The sequence below is a fragment of the Cyprinus carpio genome, chromosome B12 (assembly GCF_018340385.1).
Source record: "Cyprinus carpio isolate SPL01 chromosome B12, ASM1834038v1, whole genome shotgun sequence".
In the NCBI taxonomy this organism is placed as follows: domain Eukaryota; kingdom Metazoa; phylum Chordata; class Actinopteri; order Cypriniformes; family Cyprinidae; genus Cyprinus; species Cyprinus carpio.
In genome coordinates, this window is record NC_056608.1 from 22797165 (window position 1) to 22822541 (window position 25377).

The 25377-nt window shown below is 34.5% G+C and overlaps 1 protein-coding gene across 1 annotated transcript; it reads right to left on the minus strand.

The window, feature by feature from the left end:
• Positions 1-521: 521 nt before the first annotated feature.
• LOC109101248 (carbonic anhydrase-like) lies at positions 522-8167 on the minus strand. Its single transcript, XM_042735990.1, has 7 exons — positions 7524-8167; positions 6630-6827; positions 3644-3762; positions 3284-3376; positions 3148-3210; positions 2882-3037; positions 522-1363 (listed from the first exon to the last, which is right to left on the minus strand). The coding sequence occupies exons 1-7, from the start codon at positions 7555-7557 to the stop codon at positions 1244-1246; spliced, it is 783 nt and encodes a 260-aa protein (XP_042591924.1). The 5' UTR covers positions 7558-8167; the 3' UTR covers positions 522-1243.
• Positions 8168-25377: the final 17210 nt, after the last annotated feature.

Below are 25377 nucleotides of genomic sequence, written 5' to 3' on the forward strand. Positions count from 1 at the left end.
ATATATTATGATCAAGTAGTAATAAAATTGAATGATAGTATATTTATAAAGTAGCATTAAATTACATAAATTTTGTACAAAATTGTTTTCATTGTTAATTTAAGATACCTAATGGATTAAATACCAAGTTCTGTCATGAAACTCTAAATGGTGCAGACTGATCGGTCCTTAATGTAAACTGTCGATATTCTTAGCATTAAACGACTTGCCAAAAGCTGATTGATTCATGTTGCATTCGGCAATAATCTACAAATACAGCAATAATCAACAGCAGCAGCAATTCAGCAGTAGCAGCCACGTAGCAGATCTATTCCACCAAGACCATATTCTTAGCATATTGTACATATACAGCAATATCAGAGCAGCAATCAGCAGTAGCTAGCAATCTTCAGATATTGTTCTCTATATAAAATCAGCGAACAAATGTTAAGTTTGATGATTTTGTAAAGTATAAAAACTCAGTTATGTATTACAGCTGATGTAAACAGTTTATGTGTATCACTAATGTGATGCATTGTGAAGTGGACAGAAAACAATCACAGGAAGTATACAGTAGTTTAAAATATATTCATGAATTGCTGATAAAATTGCTAATATATGACTGCTTTACAATACTGCTCAATTTTATTCTGAAAAATCTATATCATAGTATCTATGGCAGAACATCATGGTACAACATTCTTAGAAACAATTTTAAAAGAAATTCCCCTTGATAAATAATAAAACACTCTAACAACAAAATATTGCTGTTAATAAGTGCTTTCCTGTAGGTATTTCAGCTTCAATACATAAACATCTGACTGACATTCACCCATTGCCATAAACACAAAAAGCACCATGATGTATTTCCTATTAAATAACATGGAGTATAGTACAATTCTGTAAATCTAACCATGATAGACAGACTGGGATGAATAGGGAAATTAAATATTCTCCCATTTGTCCAGTTTAGTTACAGTACTGCTATTGGGACTGCCATTGTTATTAAGCACCAAGTATAAGCATTTTAAATACTATTTCTTATGTTAAGTAATAATATTAGCATTTATGACAAAAACAGACAGTTTTAGAAGATCAGATTCAGCTTTCTTGTTATCAACACTGCAATGTAAGCAAGGGCCAAGATTGAGAATAAATACTGTGTGATATTTCAGTAGCAGTTTCACTGGGAATGTTTTTGTGAACCAGTCAAAAGCACCATGATCAGAAGGCAGTGGGAGGGTTGTGGCATCCATACTGCTGTTTACTTGAAGGATGCACGGACTTTGCGTCCCTTGAGAGGTTGAGGGGGTCTGAAGTTGTCAGCCATGCAGGAAGGTGCCTCTCCTTCAGATGTGAACAACAGGCTACGGAACTTAGCCATCTGAAGAACAGACAGAGAGAGAAAGAGATTATTTTCTCTTGGATTGTGGTGTTTAGTGTGTTGTTGGCAGTCTTGCAGAGCTTTATTACACCCTTTATTTACTATATTTAGCTTCATGCTCATTCATAGAGCACATGCCTGAACCTATGCAGCCGTTAGACTGTTCTGACTAACCACTGGATACTAAAATAAGCTCTGCAGGCTAACAGCACTGTCTACATCAGGGAAAGGTAGTGAATAGGGCTTTTTTTAAGCGTAATGTCTTTCTCATGATCCTGCTGAAGCAGCATTTTCAAGACAACACAGCAAAAAATCAACTCTGCTTGGAGTACATATTGTCCCAATCTACAGAGTGTTATAGTAACACTAAAGAAGAGTTACCACTGTTGAGGATTATGTGATGCATTTTTATGTCTAAAAGCCTGAACAGTAGTTTTTCATCTTCAACATTGTTAATAGCAGGTTTTCTTTACTAATGGGCACTCATCAATTAATTAATTGCTTAATTGTCCCATTAACTTTAACTCGGATTCAGTGTTACTTTACCACTCTGTAGATTGGAACAATATGTACTCCGAGCAGATTTGATTTAACTCTGGGAATTTTGCTCTGAAGCTTTACAACTTCTTAATTATTGTGCTACACCAAACTTAGCTCTGACACATTACTGAAAAAGGAAATTTATTAGCACATGGCACATGGTCTGAGAGGTTTGTGCAATATTTTCAAAATAATTGTTGGACCATACATTTTATGGTAGTAATGCTACCTTAATCAAAAATAAGTGTGCACTACTATTCAAAAGTTGGGGGTTGGTATGGTAAGATATTTATATATATACATATTTGAAAGAATTTGCTTATGTTCACCAAGGCTGCATTTATTTGATCAAAAATACAGAAAGAAATAGTAATATTGTGACATCATTACAATTCAAAATAACTGCTTTCTATTTTAATATATTTTAAAATGTATTTTATTTCTATGATTGCAAAATTGAATTTTAAGCAGACATTACTCCAGACATTTCTCCAGTCTTCAATGTCTCGTGATCCTTAAACAAGACTAGACTGCAATGAGGCCCTAATCTCCAGTAAAGATATATGGGTGTTGGTTTCTATCTTAAAGGCACAAGCCTGACTTAAATATAATATTAACTGTCAGGCAAGCACTTTATTTAAGATAAAGTAATCTTGTATAAGCATAAACATATGTATCGGAGCACCGACCCTGTTTGTTTAGTAGTAGTGATTTTTGTTGAATGGAGAGTCATTTTTTTTATTATAATACTAATAAGAAGGTATTTTTTTTTTTTGTTTTTTATTTTAGCTTATCAATAAGTAGCAAAAAACATATTCTCCTTACAAATTAACAAAAAATGTGTGGACATAATCATGTTACAATGACCCAAGATAACATAAGGTACTAAAGATATGGACTAGAACTAGATGTCTGTATATAATTGTAACTGCACAAATGAAAATGTTAAATCATGGATAAAGTATGATAATGAAGTACCTGAGCAGGACTAACACTGATTGTGTCTTTCAGAACAATCCAGGTGACACTCTCCAGTAGAGGAGGTGTGGTCAGAGACCCCTCGTAAGTCCAGAAATCCAGAGAGGCAGGCAGTAAGGTTTTAGGATCAAAGTTGGTAAATGTAGTCTGTCTGCCCTGGAGAAGAAACAGACACATTGTAGAACTATAAAAACATCTGAGGGTAAGTGGGAGGTGTAAATATCCTAGTTGATAAATATTATAATTAACAGCTAGTATGTTAATACCTTTGATCTGATGTCATCAAGAGCATCTAATACTTTCTGAAGTCTTGGATTGGCGGAACCAATCTGGTAAACAAAAACCCCTTTTAGATCATTTAATCACTGCAAATCCTGGAATGCTTTTGACTGAAATCCTGACCTTGAGAAAAACTCCAACCACAGCAAGGCCATCAGGCTTACTGGCAGCTTCTCCAAAGCTGGGGTACTTAGTGTTCCAGTGAACGAGATGAAGCCAGAAAGGAGGAGATGTGTTATGAAACATTCAGTATATGTGAAAAACATACTGAATTAGCTTAATATCTCAATGTATTTAAAAGAGGGGATTAACAAATTCATGAGAGAACATCACAAGAACATTCATGAGAAGTGGGTGAGCTATAATTAGTTTTAAAGGAGAGACATTCAAGAACTAGAACCACAACACAGTAGAAAGAAGGTTTCTTCAGTTGTAATGTTGTACTGGGAGTGATAGTGTGAGAGAGAGAGAGAGTCTCATTACCTCACAGGGGAACTTGGTTCCAGCAATGGTGTGCTCTGAGCCCTTGTCATCACTGCTTCCCCAGTGGAAATGGAACTGTCTCAACCTGTATATTCCTGTGACGGGACCTCCAGCCAGAGCTACACACACAAACAATAATTTCAGTCATTCAGTTGTTTCTTTAACAGCACTAAAAATCATTAGTCATTATTTCAGATTCTATCTCATAAGTATTACTTTGTAGCAATGTGAATAAAATATAAAAATAATATAGGGCTTGCATAGACTAGTCGAGTAGTCGAGTGATCGACTACTTCAACCACTAGTCAGCGCTGTCGGAAACAATCGACTACTCGAGCATGCATTAACCATAATGCATGCACAGAGCTTGGAAGTACAACGTGAATTTTAGGATTACAATATTGCGTGTAGCTGTTACTTCTATGACTTTATCTATGTAGCATGTAAAATTAAAATATGTAATGTAATAATTGGGGTGTGCCCGAAGCAGAATACTTTATTTCGGAATGGCACGGATAATGGCTTCAAAAATGAATAACGGAAAAGGAATAATTCTGCCTGAATATTCGGCTGAGGCTGGCACAGTCTGGTGTTTGCTAGATTACAGTTGAGCCAAGGGATCAGCGCAATATTATACACAGAGCTCTAAAGTCACGCAATAAAGTGTGAAGTGAATGGATGTAAACTTCATGAATGAAAAGAGCGCAAATCAAACACCGCATTGCTATTGCCTCTCCGTGCATCTCTCAGAAATCAGAGCTTGGCAAGAGTAATATAATAATACATCATACACATTCTATTATTTGTATATATTTAAAAGGCAATGATTTAAACCTTAAGCTACAATATGATACGAATGAATAGGATAAGCACAGTGCACTCACCAATCAAACAGCCACGTTGCGTGTCTCAGTCTTTCAAAAACCAAACCAGTTCTTTCTCAAGAGTAGGCTAATAATCAACTTAGATACAGATACACGTTCTACTTGGCCTACATGTTTGCATCTTTATCTTTTGCTGGTTTGCGTGGCAGGTACACGCACGTTTGCTTGGTGAAGTTAAAAAAAATTACTCGCTTAAAGAGTTCTGTGTAATGAAAATGTGCGCATTGAATTAATTCAGTCATGTTCAAATGATCACTAAACGTTTGTCATGACATCTCTCTGCTTGCATGATAAATATATTTTTTAGAAATTAATAATTATTTTAGTTTAACACAGCATACTTGTTCAGTGATAACTATGAAAAAAAGATAGTCATAACGGTCTTATCAAGTAACTGTATGACGTTCCACCCGGTTTTATCCGGATGCAGATACGAATAATTTTGTGATTGTTACAGATACAAATACAAATACTGTTACATGAAAATTAAAATATGTAATGCCAAAATTATAAAGTTTTGATAATTTACATATGTAATTGTTGCATTAGGCTATGAATTAATAAGCGTTTATTGATAAGAACTATTTAATGTATTTTCATTTACAGTAGCATGAACCACGAGTAGTCGAGTAACTCGAGTATTTTTTAAATAAGAAATCGACTAGCAGAAATGAGTAGTCATGCAACCCCTAAAATAATATAAGATATATAAACTACTGCATTCCAAAATATATTCCAAATATATTTTAAGTAAATATATTGGATATATTCCAAAAGTTCGGAATAATTAGGATTCTTTTAATGGATTTAAAAGAAGTCTCTCATGCTCACCAAGGCTGCTTTTACTTAATCAAAAATACAGTAAAATAGTTATATTGTGAAGCATTATTATAATTACAATAATTATTTTCTATTTTAATTACAATTTTTAAATATATTAAAATACACAACCGTTATTTTAAATTTAAACAGTATTTGTTTTTACTGTATTTTTAACCAAATAAATGCAGACTTGGTGAGCATATGAGACTTCTTTCAAAAATATTTTTTTCCTAACTTCTGTGTATAAATACTGGCCAATATTAAAATTCTATATTACCTTTTTGGCTCTTAAAATCATACATGTGCGTAAACATCCAATATCGACTGTAATGAATTAATAAATTAAATATATTAAAATATCAGATCATTTGGTACAAATATATGTTTATATAACCTTTCTTCTTTTATGGTAGACTGACAGATTGCCTGTTAGAAAATGTTAATGTGAGTGTACTTGAGATATTATTTGAGCAGTTCAATATCCATTACCTAACTTATTCAATAGCTACTTCTTTCTTCTCTTTTCAGCAAGCATTCTGCAGAATGTTTTTGTTAAGACTCTTTTTCTATTTTTTCTAATCAGTGGTGTTTCTGTACCACTGTTTAAAACATTTTTAAAACACTCAATTTCATGTAATCCTTGCTTTCTGAGATATACAGTAGAGCTCAAACTTGAGTCTCAACTTGAGCACTAAAAGCTGCCCGGGACTACTTAATAAAGTTAGTAATGAATGGATAGAAATATGGCAGGAGATGCAGTGATGAAAGACTTCAGTAGCTGAATATTGAGCTGTTTATATACTCTCCGTAATGATTAACAGATTTATATGCACCAGTTCTTTTCACTTTAGCACTCGATATGCAAAAAAAAATCATTGCAATGTTTTTTCTTGCAGTTTTCTTTTAAATACTTTCATAAAGCTATAAAGGTCCAAAACATTGCCCTGTGTAGCCAAAAAAAATTCACTACCAAAATCTGCAGAATGTTGACGAATACTGTATAAAAATAGGACTATGGAAAAAAAATAAATAAGTGGATCCTACTACACAACAACAGGATCCATTTATTATTTTGTACATTTTGTTCCCTTTCTGGAGCACGACTGCGAGTACCTGATGCACCCTTGGTCAAGATTTTTTCTTTGATTATATGGAAAATACCTATTCCATGTGAAGTAGATAAACAAAATTCTAAACAGTTGCATCTTATTAGGTTTAATACTGCTTTAAGAGGTTAAAAATAAAGAACAACAGTTATTAAAATGCAGTAATATACTAACTTGAGCTGTTGTCATCATCAGTGAAATCCACTTGGAATGAATGGCCATTGTTGAGGATGCCCTTAGCGGTGGCAGGGTCATACTTCAATTTGAGTTGCTTCAGAGAAGGGTCATTTTGTGCTTGGGTGGGTACGATATCAATGGGAGACTGCCTGGGTCCATTTGCGATGGGAAAGCTTTCTGCCCACTTTTCTGGCCCTGAAATGACAAAAAGATGAAATGCGGAACACAGTAAGATAAAAAGCGAGTGCCTAGATGCACAACAAAAGTGTGTTTACATTCCTTGCAAGATTCAAGATCAGCAAATGTACACTGTAAGCAGTTGTTACTTCAAGGAGCTTTTTCAAGCTTTGACATTTTGAAATTACTTTTGTTGGTGCATTTATCCAGATTGTTTTATTCATATTACTGTCTCTTTCTTTCTTTCTTTCTTTCTTTCTTTTCTTCTTCTTCTCTTTCTTTCTTTCTTTCTTTCTTTCTTTCTTTCTATAATTCACACTTAACAAACCAACAATACATTTTGTTTACAGTCTAGTCTGCCACAATTTATCTCACACTCTCACAAAAAAAAAAAAAAAAAAAAAAACTTACGAAAAACCTTACAAAAGCTCTCATTGGGGCAGGACATTTTTAAAACCTTAAATGTACATATTCATATTTAAACTGTACATATTTATATGTAAATACTACACATTAGTATCTTAAGGGTACTGCTCCAGTACATTAATAAGAGTGCACTTTGCTTATATTTTATTTGTTTTAGTAATGATTTCCTCCACAGAGTAACATAATAAATCATAATGCATCAAGATAACTGTTCTTTGATCACTTTTAAGCAATGATCACATTAATTTAATTCTAATTAATTCCTAAATATTGATTTAGTACCCTTACCGTCATTTGATCCATAACCCCAAGCGTGAGACATGATTATTTGTGTCGTTCAGTGTGTTCCACTGACCTGGATGCTTCTTCTAAACTATGTCAACCTTTATACAGAGGTCCCCTGCTGGTATTGGTACCTATAGTGGGCTTGGCCACGAGGTCTCAGAGTCTCAGAGTACCATAGTAGGAGTCAGTCAGAGAGTACTTGAACAAATCAAAAGATCGCACCCCCAGTCCCTTTAATTCGCACGCTGAGCGTCGCTTTGCTCCGTTTGCTGCTGCACAGAGATGCTCGAGCGCCGGTGAACAGACGGGATGCGGACATTCCAAGCGGCTGATCCTCTCTGTTTTCCATGCATTTAAGTTGCATTTGCTCTTCGATGGCTTGAATAGCAAACCTCTCCATTCGTCGTTTTCTCTGACGATTCAGAAACACACCCGTTATCCGGGCACCGATACATGTTCTCTTGACCTTCTTCGTCCTTTTGCGATGCTGTGTGTTGATACGCAGGCTGAAGCGGGACAAACGTGAACTCTGGATTTCAGTAGCTTAATGACTGATTTAGCCAATGGTGCCGTTTAGAAAGTTGTTTTGATTCACATTTCTAAAGAAAACAAAAACAGCCGCAGTTTATTCGCCTACATCTTCTGGTACCCATTAAAGTGCTCGGCGCTCATTTAAAGGGGCCACTGCACCAACTACTTGGTACTGTTAAATAAACTATTATAGCCTACACCAAAGCTAAAGTAACTTTAGTCTATATATGCTAGTTGCTTAAGTTGTTTATTGTCTAATAAAGGTGTAGGCTGCTGTACATGATTCGTCTTAACAGTTTCTAGCTACTTGTTGTTGATTATAATAATATGGACTATACACTGTACCTGCACCAATAAACATGTTTTATATATGTCACGAATGTGTTTCCAGTATGTTAAATAACGTTTTTAATAGCAATTTGTAACTGTCAAACCTAAGACACTGTTGCCAACTCTCGCGAGACACAGTGATAATTAATACACTAAAAATATTATTATTATTATTATTATTATTATTATTATTATTATTATTACTATTATTATTATTATTATTTAGGCTAAAAGTCATCCCACTCCTCAACGTCTATATCCTTTTATTTATAGACTATGATTTCTATCATCGCTTAGATTATAGCGTCACGCGCTTTCTTTTTGAACATGATTTTTCTTTTTTGATTACAGCGTCAACAAACAAAATTTGGCAAATTACGCTGCAGCGGTTATTGCACTGGTTGGCTTTTAATTGTGTCGGTCTATGCATTGGAGAATACGGCGAACATAAATAAAGAAACAGATTTCCCTAACAAGCAACCATATTTTTTAAAATAAGCCCAAAAAACGCAACCCGCATCCCGGGATTTTTCACGCAACTTTACAAAAAAAAAAAAAAGCCCAAGTCGCGTATAATAGGCTATGCGGCCTTGGCAACTCTGACCTAAGAGGTTACGTCGTTTGACTTCTTTTCATTATTCAGTTGCTGTCATCTGGTGGCTGAAGTAGGAAATATAAATTGAATGCTCCGTCTCAATTAATTTTATTGACTTTATTAACTGTGTTTGCTCTGTTATATTTTGTTTGCTTTATTTTTATTTTGTACATTAAAACAAGAAAGCATTGGCATTGGACTATATATATATATGTATGTGTGTGTGTGTGTGTGTGTGTGTGTGTGTGTGTGTGTGTGTGTGTGTGTGTGTGTGTATATATATATACGTATATATATATTGGCATTGTTGGAATTTTTTATTTGCATATATAAATACGAATGAAGAACTGAAGTGACAATATTCAATAAGTGTTTTTACTGTCATGTAGCTAATGGATAAGACATTGGTCTTCAGGATTGCTAGAAAGTTACAGACAGGCGAGATTGATCAAGGCTGGAGCAAACGCTACAATCTTACTTTTCAGATTTAAATTAGACTTATATTTTTATGTAACTGAAAGAAAAAAAGAAAAGGAAAAAGAAAAAGAAAAAAAAAGATGACTAACTTTTAAGACTTGTTCAAAAACGTTTATGCAACCGGACACTGTTGCCTTAAATGTGTAATTGATGATTCAGACCACTAGGTGTCAGAGAAGAATCATGTTTCATGTAACACCACGTGGAGTTGTCAGTTTATAGTGTGTGTGTGTGTGTGTGTGTGTGTGTGTGTGTGTGTGTGTGTGTGTGTGTGTGTGTGTGTGTGTGTGTGTGTGTGTGTGTGTGTGTGTGTGTGTGTGTGCGTGTGTCTGTCTATCTATCCATCACCTCTCTCTAAATATCTAAATAGAAATATTTATGTATAAATAAACTCATACATCTGTTGATAATTAGTCTAATGATTAGTAAAGTTAGCGTTAGGTTAGTCATTCGTTAAATTAGTAATGGTGTATCAGTTATTTATATATATATATATATATAAATTAGTAATGGTGTATCAATATATATATATATATATATATAATTAGTAATGGTGTATCAGTTATTTTTTTACCAATTTGATGCAGTACAATAATTCAGGTGTTTTTAAGAGTGGGTTATAGGCTATAGATTTATGTGAATTATAAAACGATTAAAATAAGTTAATGATTTTTTTTAACAGACAACAATAACTGATTTTTTAAAAACAAATTATTATAAATAATAACAATTATCAAGATATGCGATGCATAAATAAATATTCTCAGTATAAAAGATCAAATGATTAAACAATATGATGGTTAATTCTTACAGATTAATGATGGCCTTGTCATTTGTAACAAATATTATACTCTTACGTCAATTGAAATTATATATAAATTTTTTTTAAAAGCATTTTAAAGAGTGCTTTTGTGGCATGGGGCAGAGTTTTATCTTCAATGCGAGAAAGGAGAAAGCTCATCAAGCTGCTATGTGAATGCTACAATATGAATCAGCAATGAAAAGGAAGAAAATTAGTCTTTTCATGCCGCGGATGTAAATTTGCCTCCGCAGGATCAAATGCATACTGAGTCTAACTAAGAACAAGAATGGAAGCAGCAAAAGGAGAAACCTCTTATTGGGTGCTATTCACTTCTGTGGTTGGATGCAAGTGACATGGGCTCTGTGAAAACGCCTTCTACAGACAGACTGTGCAGCAGGGTTCCCCCCTTTCACAAGCAGCATCATGACCCCTGATATATGCTCCATTCAGCCATCTCTGACTCTTTAAGGGGGAACAATGTGACCCAATTGGATGGCTCCTAATAATTGATGTTATCCTGATTCCAAGCCTGACACGTCTTGCAGAGATTTTGTATCTTTAGCAAGATATGTTGGTGTATTTATCTTTCTCTGTTATTATTATTATTATTTTAATTTCAAAGGGCAAGCTTAATGCAAGTGCTTTGAATTATTCCTCTTTTTTTTTTTTTTTTTTTTTTTTTTCATTTACAATGTTTTTGAGTGGTGGTATCTTAATGGTTAACGATCTGCACTGTAAACCAAAAATTGCTGGTACAAATTCTGAAAAAGGTTCAAATGTACTAGAATGTTATAGCAATCACCATTATTTTATATCATATATTTATATCATATATTATTATTATTATTAGTAGTAGTAGTAGGCTAGTAGTAGTAGTAGTAGTAGTAGTAGTATTTTGCCTTGACTTTAATTCATGCTAGGCTAACTGAATTATGGTGGTGAACCACATTTTATTCTATAGGAATATATGATTTTACATTTTGCAAAATGTTAATTCGGGCTTTAAAACATCTGGTCTGCATGTAACGTAATTAATGACAATAACTATTCTGAAAATCTAAAAGATAAAAAAAGGAAGATAAATGCTAAAATTATCAGCTTGATTCTTGGAATTAAAGTTAAGCGCTGTGACTACGTAATACAACGATGGTTTGCGAAGGAGCGTATCCGGTTGGCAAAATCTAAACCCTGGGTTGGATTACCAATTGACGTGTTCCAGAGCAACACTAGAGTATTATGCTGATGGGTTTATGAGCCAGTATGTCAGGGGTTTAACAGCATTGTGCACAGATTAAAATCCAAATGGCATTTCACAGGCCAATTTAGAATTTATAACTAATGCAGATACTGATCAGAATGATGATATAGACTAATCGAATGAGAAATGTACACATACATGCTAGAATTATTATAAAAGTATGCAATATAAATTGTGCATGCACTGATGGCACTGTTGGTAGGTTTTAGAACTGGCAGTCTTTCAAATGTTACTTCAAACCTTACATTACATGTACAATTTTGAGAAAATTACATTATTCTTTCATGATTTAACAGATGGACTTAAGAGGTCTGTGAAAACGTTAATCGTTTAAAAATGATATTTTCCCCCAAAATCAGCTCTCTGAAGTCCACTGGCCATATTCCAGGACGCGTTTTGTCGGTGCTCCGGCATCATCGAACACCACACGTACCTCCGCTGCAGCAGCTCCACGGCTCGGTGTCAGGTGCGGATCAGACCGACTCCAGTATCATATTCAGCGACCACGCGTCCATACACTCTCTGTATTTCAGAAACGCCAAAGGATTTACTTCACCACTCTGTCTTTATGAATTGCGACTGATAAAGCCTCTAAGGTAAGGTTTTATTATTCTGATATGCGGTTTGTGGTTTGTCCATAATAATAATTTTACAGTGTGTTTGCAAATTGCATTGACTGAAACCCTACGCGTGTTTTCTGCTGGTATCCGTTTATTCACCACGCCACTGTAGTGCCGCTTCACAGTCACACGCGGACAATTCTGGAGCGTTTGTTGTAACGTTGGTGTTTCAAATACCTGTGCACTTCATTTCTGATGCGCTACAGTCTCTATGAATGTACAGTGAACAAAGACCGGTGACACAGTCAGGTAGCAACATGTATCAAGAAGAATCTAATTCGATTACATTAGATGTTTTAGATGAATTGTCTGTTTCGATTAAGCTAATTTATTGGCAATCACCTGCATCTAACATCTGTTGCAGGAGGAAGTGTTGCTGCTGACATCATACACAGCTGCTGAAATGACAGATGATATGAGTCTTATTGGTGTCTAATGCCAAGTTGACCAGGTTATTGAGTAAGAAATTGCACCAGTTCCCAATTTTTGTTATTTTATTATATTAGTATTATCTTTTTATTGTATTTTTTATTTACTGTATTGAATTAGCCCACATATTTGCCTGAATTTGGTTCAACTTTTATTATAATAACCATGATATGAATGCACTTCAGTTTGACGATTATAAGTAAATATATTACATAATAAATAAATAAATAATATTACATTCGTGAATATGTATGTAAGTGAAAGATCGTCTAAAAATGAAAATTCTGTTTCCGTTCCAAACCTGTATGACTTACTTTCTTCTGTGGAACACAAAGGAAGATATTTTGAAAAATGTCTCAGTGTGTTTGATTACCAACATTCTTTTGCTGTTTTTCGCAGAAGAAAGAGTCATACAGGTTTGAAATGACATGTAGGGGATTAAACAATGACAGAATTTCATTTTTAATTGAATTATCTACCTTCTTCATCTTGGTTTGTCTCATATCTAGTACACTTGAAGCATCATGGGATTTTGCTATTTGGTCAGGAGTTTTTTATTGTAAACTGAAGATCATTCCAGGAAGTTGGGGGCTCTACATGAAAAGAGAAAAATAACAACCAATCCCTTAACCATAAAAATTTACTCTCAAATGTACTTAAATGCAGTCACAAATCTGGCTGCATTTAAACCTTTTCTCTTTGACATTTAACCTTTCACTTACCAACTTTGATCAATTGGTTGTTTATTGAACTACAAAGAAGTCTATTCCTGTTTCCGTCTTACTGTTTGACATAAATGTAATTTAGTTTTGATGTCGTGCTTAGGGGAGGACAGAAAGCTATATCCTGAAAGACAGTGAGGGAGGGAGAGAGAGAGAGAGAGAAACTGCGGAGGTGGGTGCATATGAGATTTATTAGATCTGAGTCAGTCCACTGTGTCAAGTGCCCTGGAACAGTGTGATTTTATTTTTCAACAGCTTTTCTGTGAAGCTTGAAGTAGCGTCTGATTTGCTGTTATTTCAAATATACCTGGATATACAGACTTATTTAAAACAATACATTTTGCCATTCCAAAAAGTAATGGAATCATGAAGTTTGCAGTACATGGTTATCCATATTAGATTCCCATCTGGGTGTCTCTTCTCAGTTCTCCATCCCAGCAGGAAGAGTTGCGGCTGCTCAACTGTATCACTGTCCAGACTAGCATCACTGGGCATGCTTTAATGATGGCTTAGTTTGGTAATAGGAATGAAATAATCTAATTAGGAAGTGTTCCGTAAAGCTCAATTAAAGGCAGCGATCACTGTAAAATGATACGCTCAAAAGGCACCTTGAATTTCAGGCCACGATTTGCCTCACCATTAAGGCCATGTTCATTTTAATAGCCATTAAAAGGTGCCACCAAAATCTGTTCTGTGGAGTTTAGTCAGACACAACGGCGTAGAATGATGAGCGAGATGGTGGAGGACAAGAAGGCCAGTGTATGAGGAGGTGATCATTGTGTAACAGAATTTGTCTCTTGATTTGATTGTCTCATTTTACACAAGCCAATTTCACATGGTTTAGAAACCCCACTCGCAGAACTCGATATGCACTGCTGTTCTAAATGCCCTGTGATCTCTGATTGTTATAAATTGTTAATGTTTTAATCTTGCAATGCAGTTCACTTAGACTTTTGAGTGGCTCTCTAATGTGCACATTTAAAAGACACAATATTTTAAATTATCCCCTGTTTAATACACTTTAATCAAGAGCTACTTTGTTGTTTGTTTTTTTGATGGGGATAAAAATAATATCCTTCCAGCCAGAGGAGATTTATGATCGGATTAATGTCAAAATTATTGGAAAATAAAGCTGTATTTCTTCAAAGAACTGTCCCTCATGATTCAGCTGAGGACAATCTGAGTTCTCTTCTCTTGCATTTAGCACAGTGCCTTAAATAATGCTAATAACACTGGATGGTTGTGGAGGAAGGGGTGTAAGTATATGGTGCAGAATTAGCTGCAAGACTGTGGGAGTTTGCATCTTAATGAGGATAGCTGTGTGATTTTCAGAGGTTTGCGGCCCTCTGCACTCTGAAACGGGTGGTATTTATGCTGCGGAGGTGGAAGGATGATTCACTGAAAAATGTTGTGCCTTGTATAGAACTGCTGTTACGTCACTCAAAAAAAGGATGTGAATCATTAAAACTCAATGTTTCACGTGATTAGCATGTATGGTTATTCTTATATATGTGACCTTGGACCACAAAACCAGTCTTAAGTTGCTGGGGTATATTTGTAGCAATAGCCAAAAATACATTGTATGGGTCAAAATTATAGATTTTTATTTTAGGCCAAAAATCATTAGGATATTAAGCAAAGATCATGTTCCATGAATATATTCTTTACATTTCCTTCTGTAAATATATTAAAACTTAATTTTTGATTAGTAATATGCATTGTTAAAGACTTCATTTGGACAGTTTTTGCGATTATCTCAATATTTAGATTTGTTTTAGTTGTATCTCTGTCAAATATTATCCTAACAAACCATACAGCAATGGAAAGCTTATTTATTCAGCTTTCAGATTATGTATAGATCTCAATTTAGAAAATTTGACCCTTATAATTGATTTTGTGACCGCAAATGTAATCCAAGTGTAAAAATATGGAAAATAGAACATTAAATATCAAAGTATTAAAAATATTAAGGCAATATGCAGTACCATTCAAAAGTGTTTTTTTTTTTTTTTTTTGGAAAGAAGTGTCTGATGCTGCATTTATTAACAAAACAAAACAAAACAAAAAAACCTACAGTTCAAACAAAAATATTGTGAATATTATTGCAATTATAAATATAATTGTTTTTTTCAGTATATTTTAAGATGTAATTTATTCCCTACACATTAAACCACTAAACATAATTATTTTTTAGGATTCTTTAATGAATAGGAAAAAAGTTCAAAAGATCAGCATTGTTTAAATAGATTTTTTTTTGTATTAACTTTGGATTAATTTAATGCATCCTTGCTGAATAATAAAAGTATTAATTATTAAAAAGAAATTACTGAGCTGACCCAAACCTTTGAACAGTAGTGTATATTCAATATTGATACTGATTTAAAAAAAGAAAGAAATCTGTAATATTGGCCAGTAACTGATATGGCACAGATATATTGTGCACTTGTTACCTAAGGAGTTAATTCTATTTATTGTTGTTGGTGTAAAAAGAAAAATGAAGATTGCAACAAAACAATTTAGTTCATTTTACTGGTATTAAATGGAATTATTTTTGTATTATTTGTAAAATGTTAGGTTAATATACAGCATTTCAACAAGCTAAAACCATTTTGTACATCAGTAAAGCAAAAATTACTCTGCTGCTGAATTGATGCTGTTGATGAAATAGAGCACTTGGCCCAAATCCCCAACAGTAGGTATCCCCATTTGAGTTTCACACCAACACCTCTGCACGTTCTCAGTCTAACACATCAATCCTTTCTCATTCTCTCATTGCTGTATTGTTGAAACACACACACACCTGCCACAGGCCTGCCCGCTGTGTACTGTACTTCTCCAGGCCTCTCAATTCACTAATAGGTCACATGTAGGGCAGTAGTCCCACTGCAGGAGACAAAACAATGTGCTGTAACACTCAGTGTCCAGGACTATGTTTAAGTCTTTTGAAGCAGTAGGATGAGAAATGAATGGAAAGGTGCTAGCTTGTTTTACTTTGATAGCTTAGCAGCTGTCTTTCACACTCCCTCAGGCTGAAAATTTACTTGCCCTGACAGATGCCCTTTGAAGGATCGATTAAAAAAGGCAATGTTCATAGAACACCAGTCTCTTTATATATAGCATCTCATTTTGAAATTTGCTGAACATAACATTTAGCAATGTTATATTAAATTGTACATATGTACATATACATATATTTGCCTGGCCAAAAATATATAAATAAAGTAAAAAAAAAAAATTTAAAAAAAGGAGAAAGAAAGGAAGTCGCCATTTGGATTTAAATAAGAAAATACTTAAGAGTTTAGGGTTGGATCATTGTTGCAATTTCTGCAATAGTGGTTCAAGTGAGCATGAGGAATGAATACCAAAAAATAAAAAAATCTAAACTATGGAGATAACTGATGTAGTACTACAGTATATGCATACATATATGTATCATATTATTTAGTTGGAAGTTCTGTTGATTAGTGGTTAGTTGATTTTATATGTAATATATATTATTTTGAGGTTTTGTATTTACACACATACAGTAAACACACAGACACATATATTTATATATTATGGTGAAGCACTTACATTAGTCATTTTAGTCAGTTAAAACTTTATTATTATGAGCTGTAAAGCTTTTTATCTTTTTAGATGTCAATGAAGCATTGTCCCCCCATTCTTTCTTCACACTATTATCATGTTGACACACATATTGTTACTAGTCTTGTTGCCATAGCATTAAACGTTCCTCAGGGTAATCCAGATTTTGCTCTGCTTTTTTTACGTTATAAATGGAAATATGTTGTTGATTGAACTTCCTGTAACTTGTATTAAACCTAGACTATTCCTTTACAAAAAAATATTATCAGACAAGCCCATACGGTTATCCTACACAGTTAGTTTTGACAGGTCAGCCACAAATGAGCAGTGTTTTCTGCAGCTGGTACCCTGCCTGTTCCAGGTAACCTCTGCTACTGCATACTAGACTGACATTTTGCCTGCCAGCATCGTGACAAGGAAGACACAAGGGGCAAGGACAGATTGGCATCAAGCATATAGTCTAAGCCCATTACTGTGGTGTTTCAGTAGAGAGACCATTCCAGAGAATTGTCTACTCTGTGGACTGGAGTGAACTCCTCCTGTTTAATGGATTTGTTACTTTGCAGATCAAGCTGCACTGCTAGAAATTAGCATCACCCCCTGTGGAGATATTCCTGTCAGCGGCGCACATCAAATGACATGGTTCATCTGGAAACATTGTGTTTTACTTTTAAAGTAGGAGAGAATAATGCTCTCAAACGCCCATGTTATCTGCAAAATGCTGTTTCATATAAGCCCCTATGCATATATTATAGACCTCTATGTGCTTTGAATGAGAGCATATGTAAAATATATTCAGATGAAACAGGCAAGCCATATTCTTTTCTTTTTTAAATTATTATTATTTATTTTTTTAATTAGTTTTTATCCCATCTGTTCACAGAAATATAAACGTAGGCACCTGCCAGCCTGTAAGAATGTAGTTTACTGTTTCCAATGCTCATTATCTTTGAAGCACATAGTAAGTGATATCCTGCAGGTTTGCCTCAGGGAAAGATTATGCAAAAGATGCATGCTTTTTGTACCCGACATGCAGTTGCTAAGTTGCTAATAATAGCATGTAGCAATAGACCAATCATAGAGCTACGGGACATTCACACCTTTACTGCCTTTGAAATACGGTCAAACCATTAGATGCTGGCTTGTTTGGTTGCAGTGGAGACTTACAGGTTGAATGAAACAATCAAAGCTAAAAGTGTTACAACCACAGAACTCATTGTTGAGCGGCACAGCAGTGTGTTGCCTGGAAACAGCCTATTATACAATGTTTCACTGACACGTTTCCTGAATAGGCTATATGTATTCATTGCTAATCAGTTCTTTGGCGTTTTAATTATTTCTTTATAGACACAGACTCATTATTTTGTCTCAATTGCTAATGAAGGTGCTAGCACAGAACTAGACTAGCTGCTTTAATGAGCTTGCCCAAGGAGGACTGTGACACAAGATGGAAATACTCTGTGGTCTTAAAATCAATGAGCTATTTTAGGATAGCATGGTAAGTCATGAATAATGTATTTAAGAAGTCATGAAAAAAGGTATGAAGTGCAGAATTGGGCCAAATGTTAAAGCTTGTAATTTTTTGTGTCACCAAATTAATGGAATTGATTGAGTAATTGCTGTTTCAAGCAGGTTTCCCTTTTCTTGGTTGGACAACAAAGAGTCCTGCACTATTGTCACACTATTGGTTGAGCCGATCATTTTTGTTATTTCTGGTAACCCATAAATTAAGTATTAAATTCTGTGATTAAGTTCTGTGATTCTCTTGTTCAATATTATCGTGGTCTGAATCTGGCTCAAATTGATATGGTGATATTGACACCATCTTTAACTATACCGGAGCAGACAAAACTTGCTGCTTTGGCAAGGGGCGTGGCAGTGCTGAAACACCTCAAAGCTGTTTGCCAATCACAATGCAGTGGGACAGCTAACCAATCACATCACATTTCATTTTTCAGAAGGTGGCCTTTATCATTCAAGCCATTTGTGCCAGGCTGGGGAGAAAGATATTGTAATAATGTAAATTATGTGAAAAAATATATGCATTTTTCAAAATGCATTTTTCAACCAAAGCATGAGAGCATGTTCCGGTACATCCTCAAAACAAAATCAAAGACTTTGTAAAAGAGCATAATAGGACCCCTTTAAGTAAAATGAAACATAAATTGTAGAAAAAAATAAAATGATAAATATTTCAGGTGTATTTATGGAACACATTATTTGTTTGATGTTAATTTTGAGGTTTGCTTAAATTTACATTTAACCGTTTTTTTTTTTTTTTTTTGCAATAATTTTTTTTTAAAGTGAGTAAGCTTAGTGACAACAAAGGTAATTTCTGTAAAATAAGGAAAGTGAGCATGCACAATTAAATATCCAATATTGACTGATATAATTATGACAATCATAAAAAAAAAAATGGGCAGATAACCAATATTGTGGTGATATATTGTGCATTCCTGCAGTTTTGAGGGGAGCCAAATGATTTGCATGTATAGATATACAGATATACATATACAGTTGATTTAGTTGTCTATGGTTTTCTCTTCAGATTAAAGTCGCAATAATTGGAAGTCACAACAAATCTTTTCTTCCATGTTTTAATGTACATTCAAGTGTAAAGGATTATCAAAAAAAAAAAGTAGTAGGTGTAGGGTGGGACTTGGTTCTGTCCATCAGTTGATTGGATTATGAGATGTAAGTATTGCACTAAATACAAGCTTGCAGTCTATTGTAAGTGTAGCAAATCAGCTCAAAGGGGAAATATGAATAATTAATTATAACTAGTTATAATTAATTATAAATATTTAGATCCGCTAACTGCCATATCCGTATAACACTGTATAAGCAGGTACTTTTCTCCACATGTTTTGGGAAAGTCCAATTGTTGTCAACCTATGGACACACGTGAATTGTTTTATCCTTTTTACTACAAATTGATACCATGTCTAATCCATGTTTATGTCTTCTAAATGATGATTTTAAACTCCTGTATAAGTTCATTAAAGAAGAAGAATGTTGCTTGCTGGTTTTACAGCTGCAAAGAAGACAATATTACAAAATTGGTTTACGCCGCACATGTGTGTGCAAAAATATTTTGGATCCACAGCCTCCTTAAAATAGTGACTTTTGAAGGTACAACAGCATGAATGAACAAGGCTATATAAGACTATAAAAAGGAATGCACATAGGTTTTTTTTTTTAAGTTTTTTTTTTTTTGTATTGTTATTGATGTGTTTGCTGCTCCCCCCTTCCCTGTTTGGTTTGTTTGAATGGATGTTGTTTTGTTGAATGAAAGACAATAAAAAAGTTCCGCTGTAAGTATTTACTTGACATCTCAGTGTCAATTAACTGTGAATTCTAAGAACGTTAATTTCCTGGTTAAAGAAATAACTTTCTTACTGTACAATACTACTCAGAGCATGTAGCAAAAATCTGCATGATTAGGGACTCCAGTTATGAGCAAACAATGAACAACCCCAAGTGTGATACAAGTAAGACTTTATTAACTACATAAACACTTGAACTAGTCTAACATACAGTACACGCACACACGCATACAGTTGGTATAGGATAAGGGGTTAAAGCTTAAGCAGTAAAGAGAAGAGAAATAAAGACATGAAGCTATGGTACAAATTGATAATCAGCAGATCTGCAGCCTGAAGGAAACATCAGTTTCTTAGTTCAAACACCTTTGTAAAAAGGTGCAAATGATACTTAATTTATCAATTAGTTTTGATACTTACACTTCTTGCCTGTTTGTAAGAGAGTCCTGATGAATGTTGGGCTCCAGTTTGGTCTTTGCTGAAGTTAGTTTGATGAGAAAGACCCAGTTTGAGTCAGAGGATCTTGATGAATGAAAAGACTAGGCCAGAGCAAAGTCCTTTTAAGACAAGTCATGTCACTCGGTGGCCATCTTTGGAACGACAACAACTCGTGTCATAAATATTATTACTTTTGCTGAAATAGCATTATAAAAAGCTTATTATTCAAAGCTAGATCAGCCAGTGCGCATGTGCAGTCCTTAGCGCACATCTCAGCGCGCTGACTGTTTCTATAGAAACCGGGACTTCTAACGGCAGCTGCAGTGATGTGCTGACTTTACTGATTAGCGATTGGCTCTTTCATTCAGAAGGCGGGGCTTCCTGCGATTGAGCGGCCATATTGAGCGTTGCATTTTTTCCCCATTCAAAACTAATACGAGTGGCACGTCTTGGGTATTCTATAGTCTTTGGCCAGAGCCTGGCAACAAGCTTAGCGTGGGGTTTTTGAAGACTTTTAGCCTGGCACAAGCTTAGGGTGGGTTTTTGAAGACTATTATCTCAGCATCTTCTCCTGGAATTCCTGAATCTAGAAGAACCGCCCTGATCTGGCGATTAGTGATCTTTAAAGGGTTTGTTTATTTATTTAAAAAAAAATCTTAATACTAATGTGTCACAGAGTTAGCAAAATGTAATGTAAATTAACAAATACATTAATGTAATTTGGAGCTCATAGATACCAATCACGGCATATTTGCGATCTTGGTTAGTTAAGTAATAATAGAACACACATTCAAGGTTTAATATATTGGCAGAACACTATAAAAGAACATATGATCACATAGGATACATGATTGTACATGTCTCAAGTGATTAGTAGTAGAATCAATGTCCTGAAATATGTATTATTTTAGAGAAAGGTTTTGTCTATAAATCTTTGTGGTGAAACAGGTCCATTCTATAGGCCTGTGTCTATCTTTCACAAGGTCTGTTTTCATTGTACATAGCATCTTTCCACATAGCTTTAAGCAATAAAACAGTCTTATCTAATTTGAAAATCTATATAACTCCCAACAGAGTTTTAAAAGCTCTTTTTTATTTAACTTTCCAATTCCTGCTCTGTTCTTGTCCCTTTCATTGCTCAGCACAGTTTAGGGTAATGGTCGCTCAACAAGTTTTTTATTAAAACCAATCGTTCTTTTATGTGTTTGATAATGAATCTAATTTGGATGCCTCATGCAGCCCATTGCTTTGGGGTCATACATTTTTTTTCCTGTTAAAGCGAAATGTTTTTTAGCATTCCATTCTCCTGGACTGAGAAGCTGAAACAGAATTTAAAAAGTAGGCACTGAATGCAATAATGTTAATAAGTCATTCTTATTGTATTTTGCTTTAGCTGTGAGCTGTATCCATTAAAGTATCATAAAAGTGGTAGAAATGACTTGTTGCACAATATTCCAAATCAAAAAATAGCTCCAGATTTTCACCTTTTGTGCTCCGTGGAAGGGTTACAAGTTCAGAACAACATGTGCGGAGCTTTTGAAGACAGAATTTACATTTGGGGCTGAACTATTACCTTTAAAAAGATCATACTTTGCTGATTTTAACAGTACAGTATCAGCCTTTTCTCAGATGTGGTTTTGTTGTGTCTTAGATGTTATCTTATTCCATTTAGTCCATTTGTCCAATTCAGGTTAAGAAAATTCACAGGACACTGTTCTTTATCCAGGCTCTAATAAAATCTGTCTCTCAATTTGTTCCTCAGTGATAACCTCTAAAGTCTTTTCAATTCCTTTATTAATTATTATTTTTTTTTTTCGTACGCTATTTAAGGAATATATATTTTAAAAAGAAACGCTGGTTGAGTCTTTGGGCACTCACTAAATATACCACAGAATGAAGCTAACCACAACATAGTGTTTGTGTTTGTTTGTTTTCTTTTTCTCTTTTCGTCATTATGATTAGAGTCGAGATTAAATAGCATGTCAAGACCATTTTGAGAATAGAATTTGTGGATCGGTCCTGATCCAAGGCGAGTGGGATGCCATTGAGGCTGTGATGAGGCCATGTATGCACAATGGCAGTGGCAGTAATACCATTCACTATCAGATTGGCGACATCTGAAGCTGTGTGTTAATGTGTAGAGATTACTATCAGCCTCAGTGGAACTGAAGGACTCTGTTATTTGCCATGCTAGTCTGCTGAGAGATGGAGCAGGCAGGTAGCCCTGAGGGAAGGGAGAACCAGGGCTGGAGAAAATAAATTATAAGAGCGTTCAAAATATCCTTCCGCTGTGGTTTGTTTCATATTTCTTCCTCGCATCTTCCTTCCATTGTCTGTCTTTGCTTTGCTTTACACCAACATGAAGAACTGTGGTAATTTCATTGGTTTGTTTTCGTTTCTAGGTGTATTGACAGCTGATTTGGCTCTCTTTTAGAAGTCAAACTGAGATGGTAGACTATTTCAGGTGTGTACTAAGGTTGAATTAACATTTTCTAGCACATCTATGCCCTTGTTTTACATGTGTTTTAAAAAGGCAGTGGGGGGAAAAAGTTGAGAGTACCACAGCACTTTTTCTCCCATAATCACTGCAGAATAGGTTGACTGCATTAATGAGTCACAAGTCCCCCTTTACACTCAGTACATACACAGCTTACTTTAATTAGCCATAGACGGGTCAATTGAGCGGTTATTTTCTCTAGAGCTCTGAAACTGTTTATCACCATCACACTTCTCAACTGCTAAAGCATAAGAGTATTTGATAATCACACTTCTCTTCTGATTCAGTTTTGTCAGATTTATCTCCACGCAGAGTCAGGATGATTGGATATCTGGTAGGGTATTATTATTATTATTTTTATTTTTATTATTATTATTTTTATTATTATTATTAGAGGATCTAGAGGATCTAAGGACTGTATTGGGAGGATGTAACACAGAGGTCTTAAATGTTGTTAGCTTAAATGGAATATATATATATATTTGATTTTATATTTATATATATCATATATATTATAATATATCTATATAAATATATATATATATCTATATATATATGCGAGAAGAGAGAGAGAGTTTGTGTTTCTTCACTTGCTCACGCATAATGAATCCATTCCAACAAATTACATTTTATGAAGCGAAAAGTTGTGATGTTTACAATAAACAAATCCTCAAGATGTTTTTTTCAACGTCAAATCATTGCTTCCTCTATCCATAATATTGCTTTTCCTCAGTAAATTTTAATTTTTTGGTGAACTATTCCTAATTGGTTTTTGGACATGACATAGATGAAATAATTATTTGCTTTTTGTTGCATGCCAGAATAGTAATAAAGTCCTTCTAGTATATACTGGATTACTGGAAGTGTATACATCTGTAAGCACTATATATATATATATATATATTTGTGTGTGTGTTGTTGTGTGTGTGTATATATATATATCTAATATCTATATAGATATAGATCTATATATAATGTGTATGGGTGGTGTGTGTGGGTGGTGTGTTTTTTGTGCCTCAAAACAGTTAGCCCATAGTTTTTTCAATCACATACCCGGTCGTTTGTTATTTTCCACGCTTTTTTTTGGTTTTGGTTCGGATGCAGATGGTACATCAGAGAGCTTTTGGCGATATCAAAACAAGGTGATTTTTTGAACAAAATTAACAACCCTAGACAACTCCTTATGCAACTTCTGTACACTGGATTAAAGATTATATCTATCTATGATGTAAAAATTTATTTGTGATATAAATCTTGTTTTTTTCTCTATTTGAACAATATAGAATGGATTGGCTATTTATTGATGATGCTATTTAAAACACATTTAATGTTCTGTTTTCATATTCATACTAGTTATGTCATGAGTACTGATTATGGTATCAAACTCGTGTACTGAATTTTATTTTATTTTTTAAAATGCAATGTACAAGTGCGTATTGAAAACGTGGAATGAACCTGTGTGGGTATTTGTTGCTATCAAGTGCCGTTGTTTCCTGCAGTTTTTAGATGAATAAGCAATTTGTACCATTTGTAAAACCTTATCTCCGGTGAAAATGATTATGTCTTTGTTGCCGGAAAGGTTTCCTGACAAAACCTACACTTAGTGCAGGTAGCTATTAAGTGTTTGTAGATCGATAAGTTAATGTGAATGCTTGCCAACCCTAAACCTGTTTTCTTGACTAGGAAGGAACACTTCCCGCAGAGGGGAGGGGGGAGAGATCTGTCGATCACTGGAAACGTTCAAACGTGACCGCACTGAAAAATCATTTGAATTTTTTGTGTCAAATACATCATAAATATAACGCAACAGCATGTTTTTCTGTTGGGGATTTGTCCGCGCCGGCCTGCATCCGTGTAGACACAGCAGCACTCATTATAATGAGATCTATAAGTTTACAAAAAACTAACACATGAACAAAAGGTAGTCTGGGTGTTGATTGATTATATTGCTATATTGTGTCTATAATTGGTTGACATTAAAGCAGCAATATGGTATGGCTTTTTTATTAATAAAAGAGCCAAAAAACCCCGAGAACAGTGTTACATATTTTGTGACTTTGTAACTTACATTTCCCTATGTTTGGAATAATGTTTAAAAGCCAGTGAAATAAGCAGTTTTAACTGGTGACGAGGACCGTGCCCTTATAGTCTTGCGTCGCCTGCCAATGATGGCGACACCCTCGGATTTCCGTAGAAAACATATTAAACCACCAAAGACACTTTAATTATGTTTATGCGTTTTATTTAGAA

Coding starts and splice junctions, on each gene's coding strand:
- LOC109101248 (XM_042735990.1), bottom strand. CDS start 7,557: ATGTCTCACGCTTGGGGTTATGGATCAAATGACG. Junction 6,828..7,523: donor GGGTTATGGATCAAATGACG/GTAAGGGTACTA, acceptor TTGTCATTTCAG/GGCCAGAAAAGTGGGCAGAA. Junction 1,364..2,881: donor TCAGTGTTAGTCCTGCTCAG/GTACTTCATTAT, acceptor TCTGTTCTTCAG/ATGGCTAAGTTCCGTAGCCT.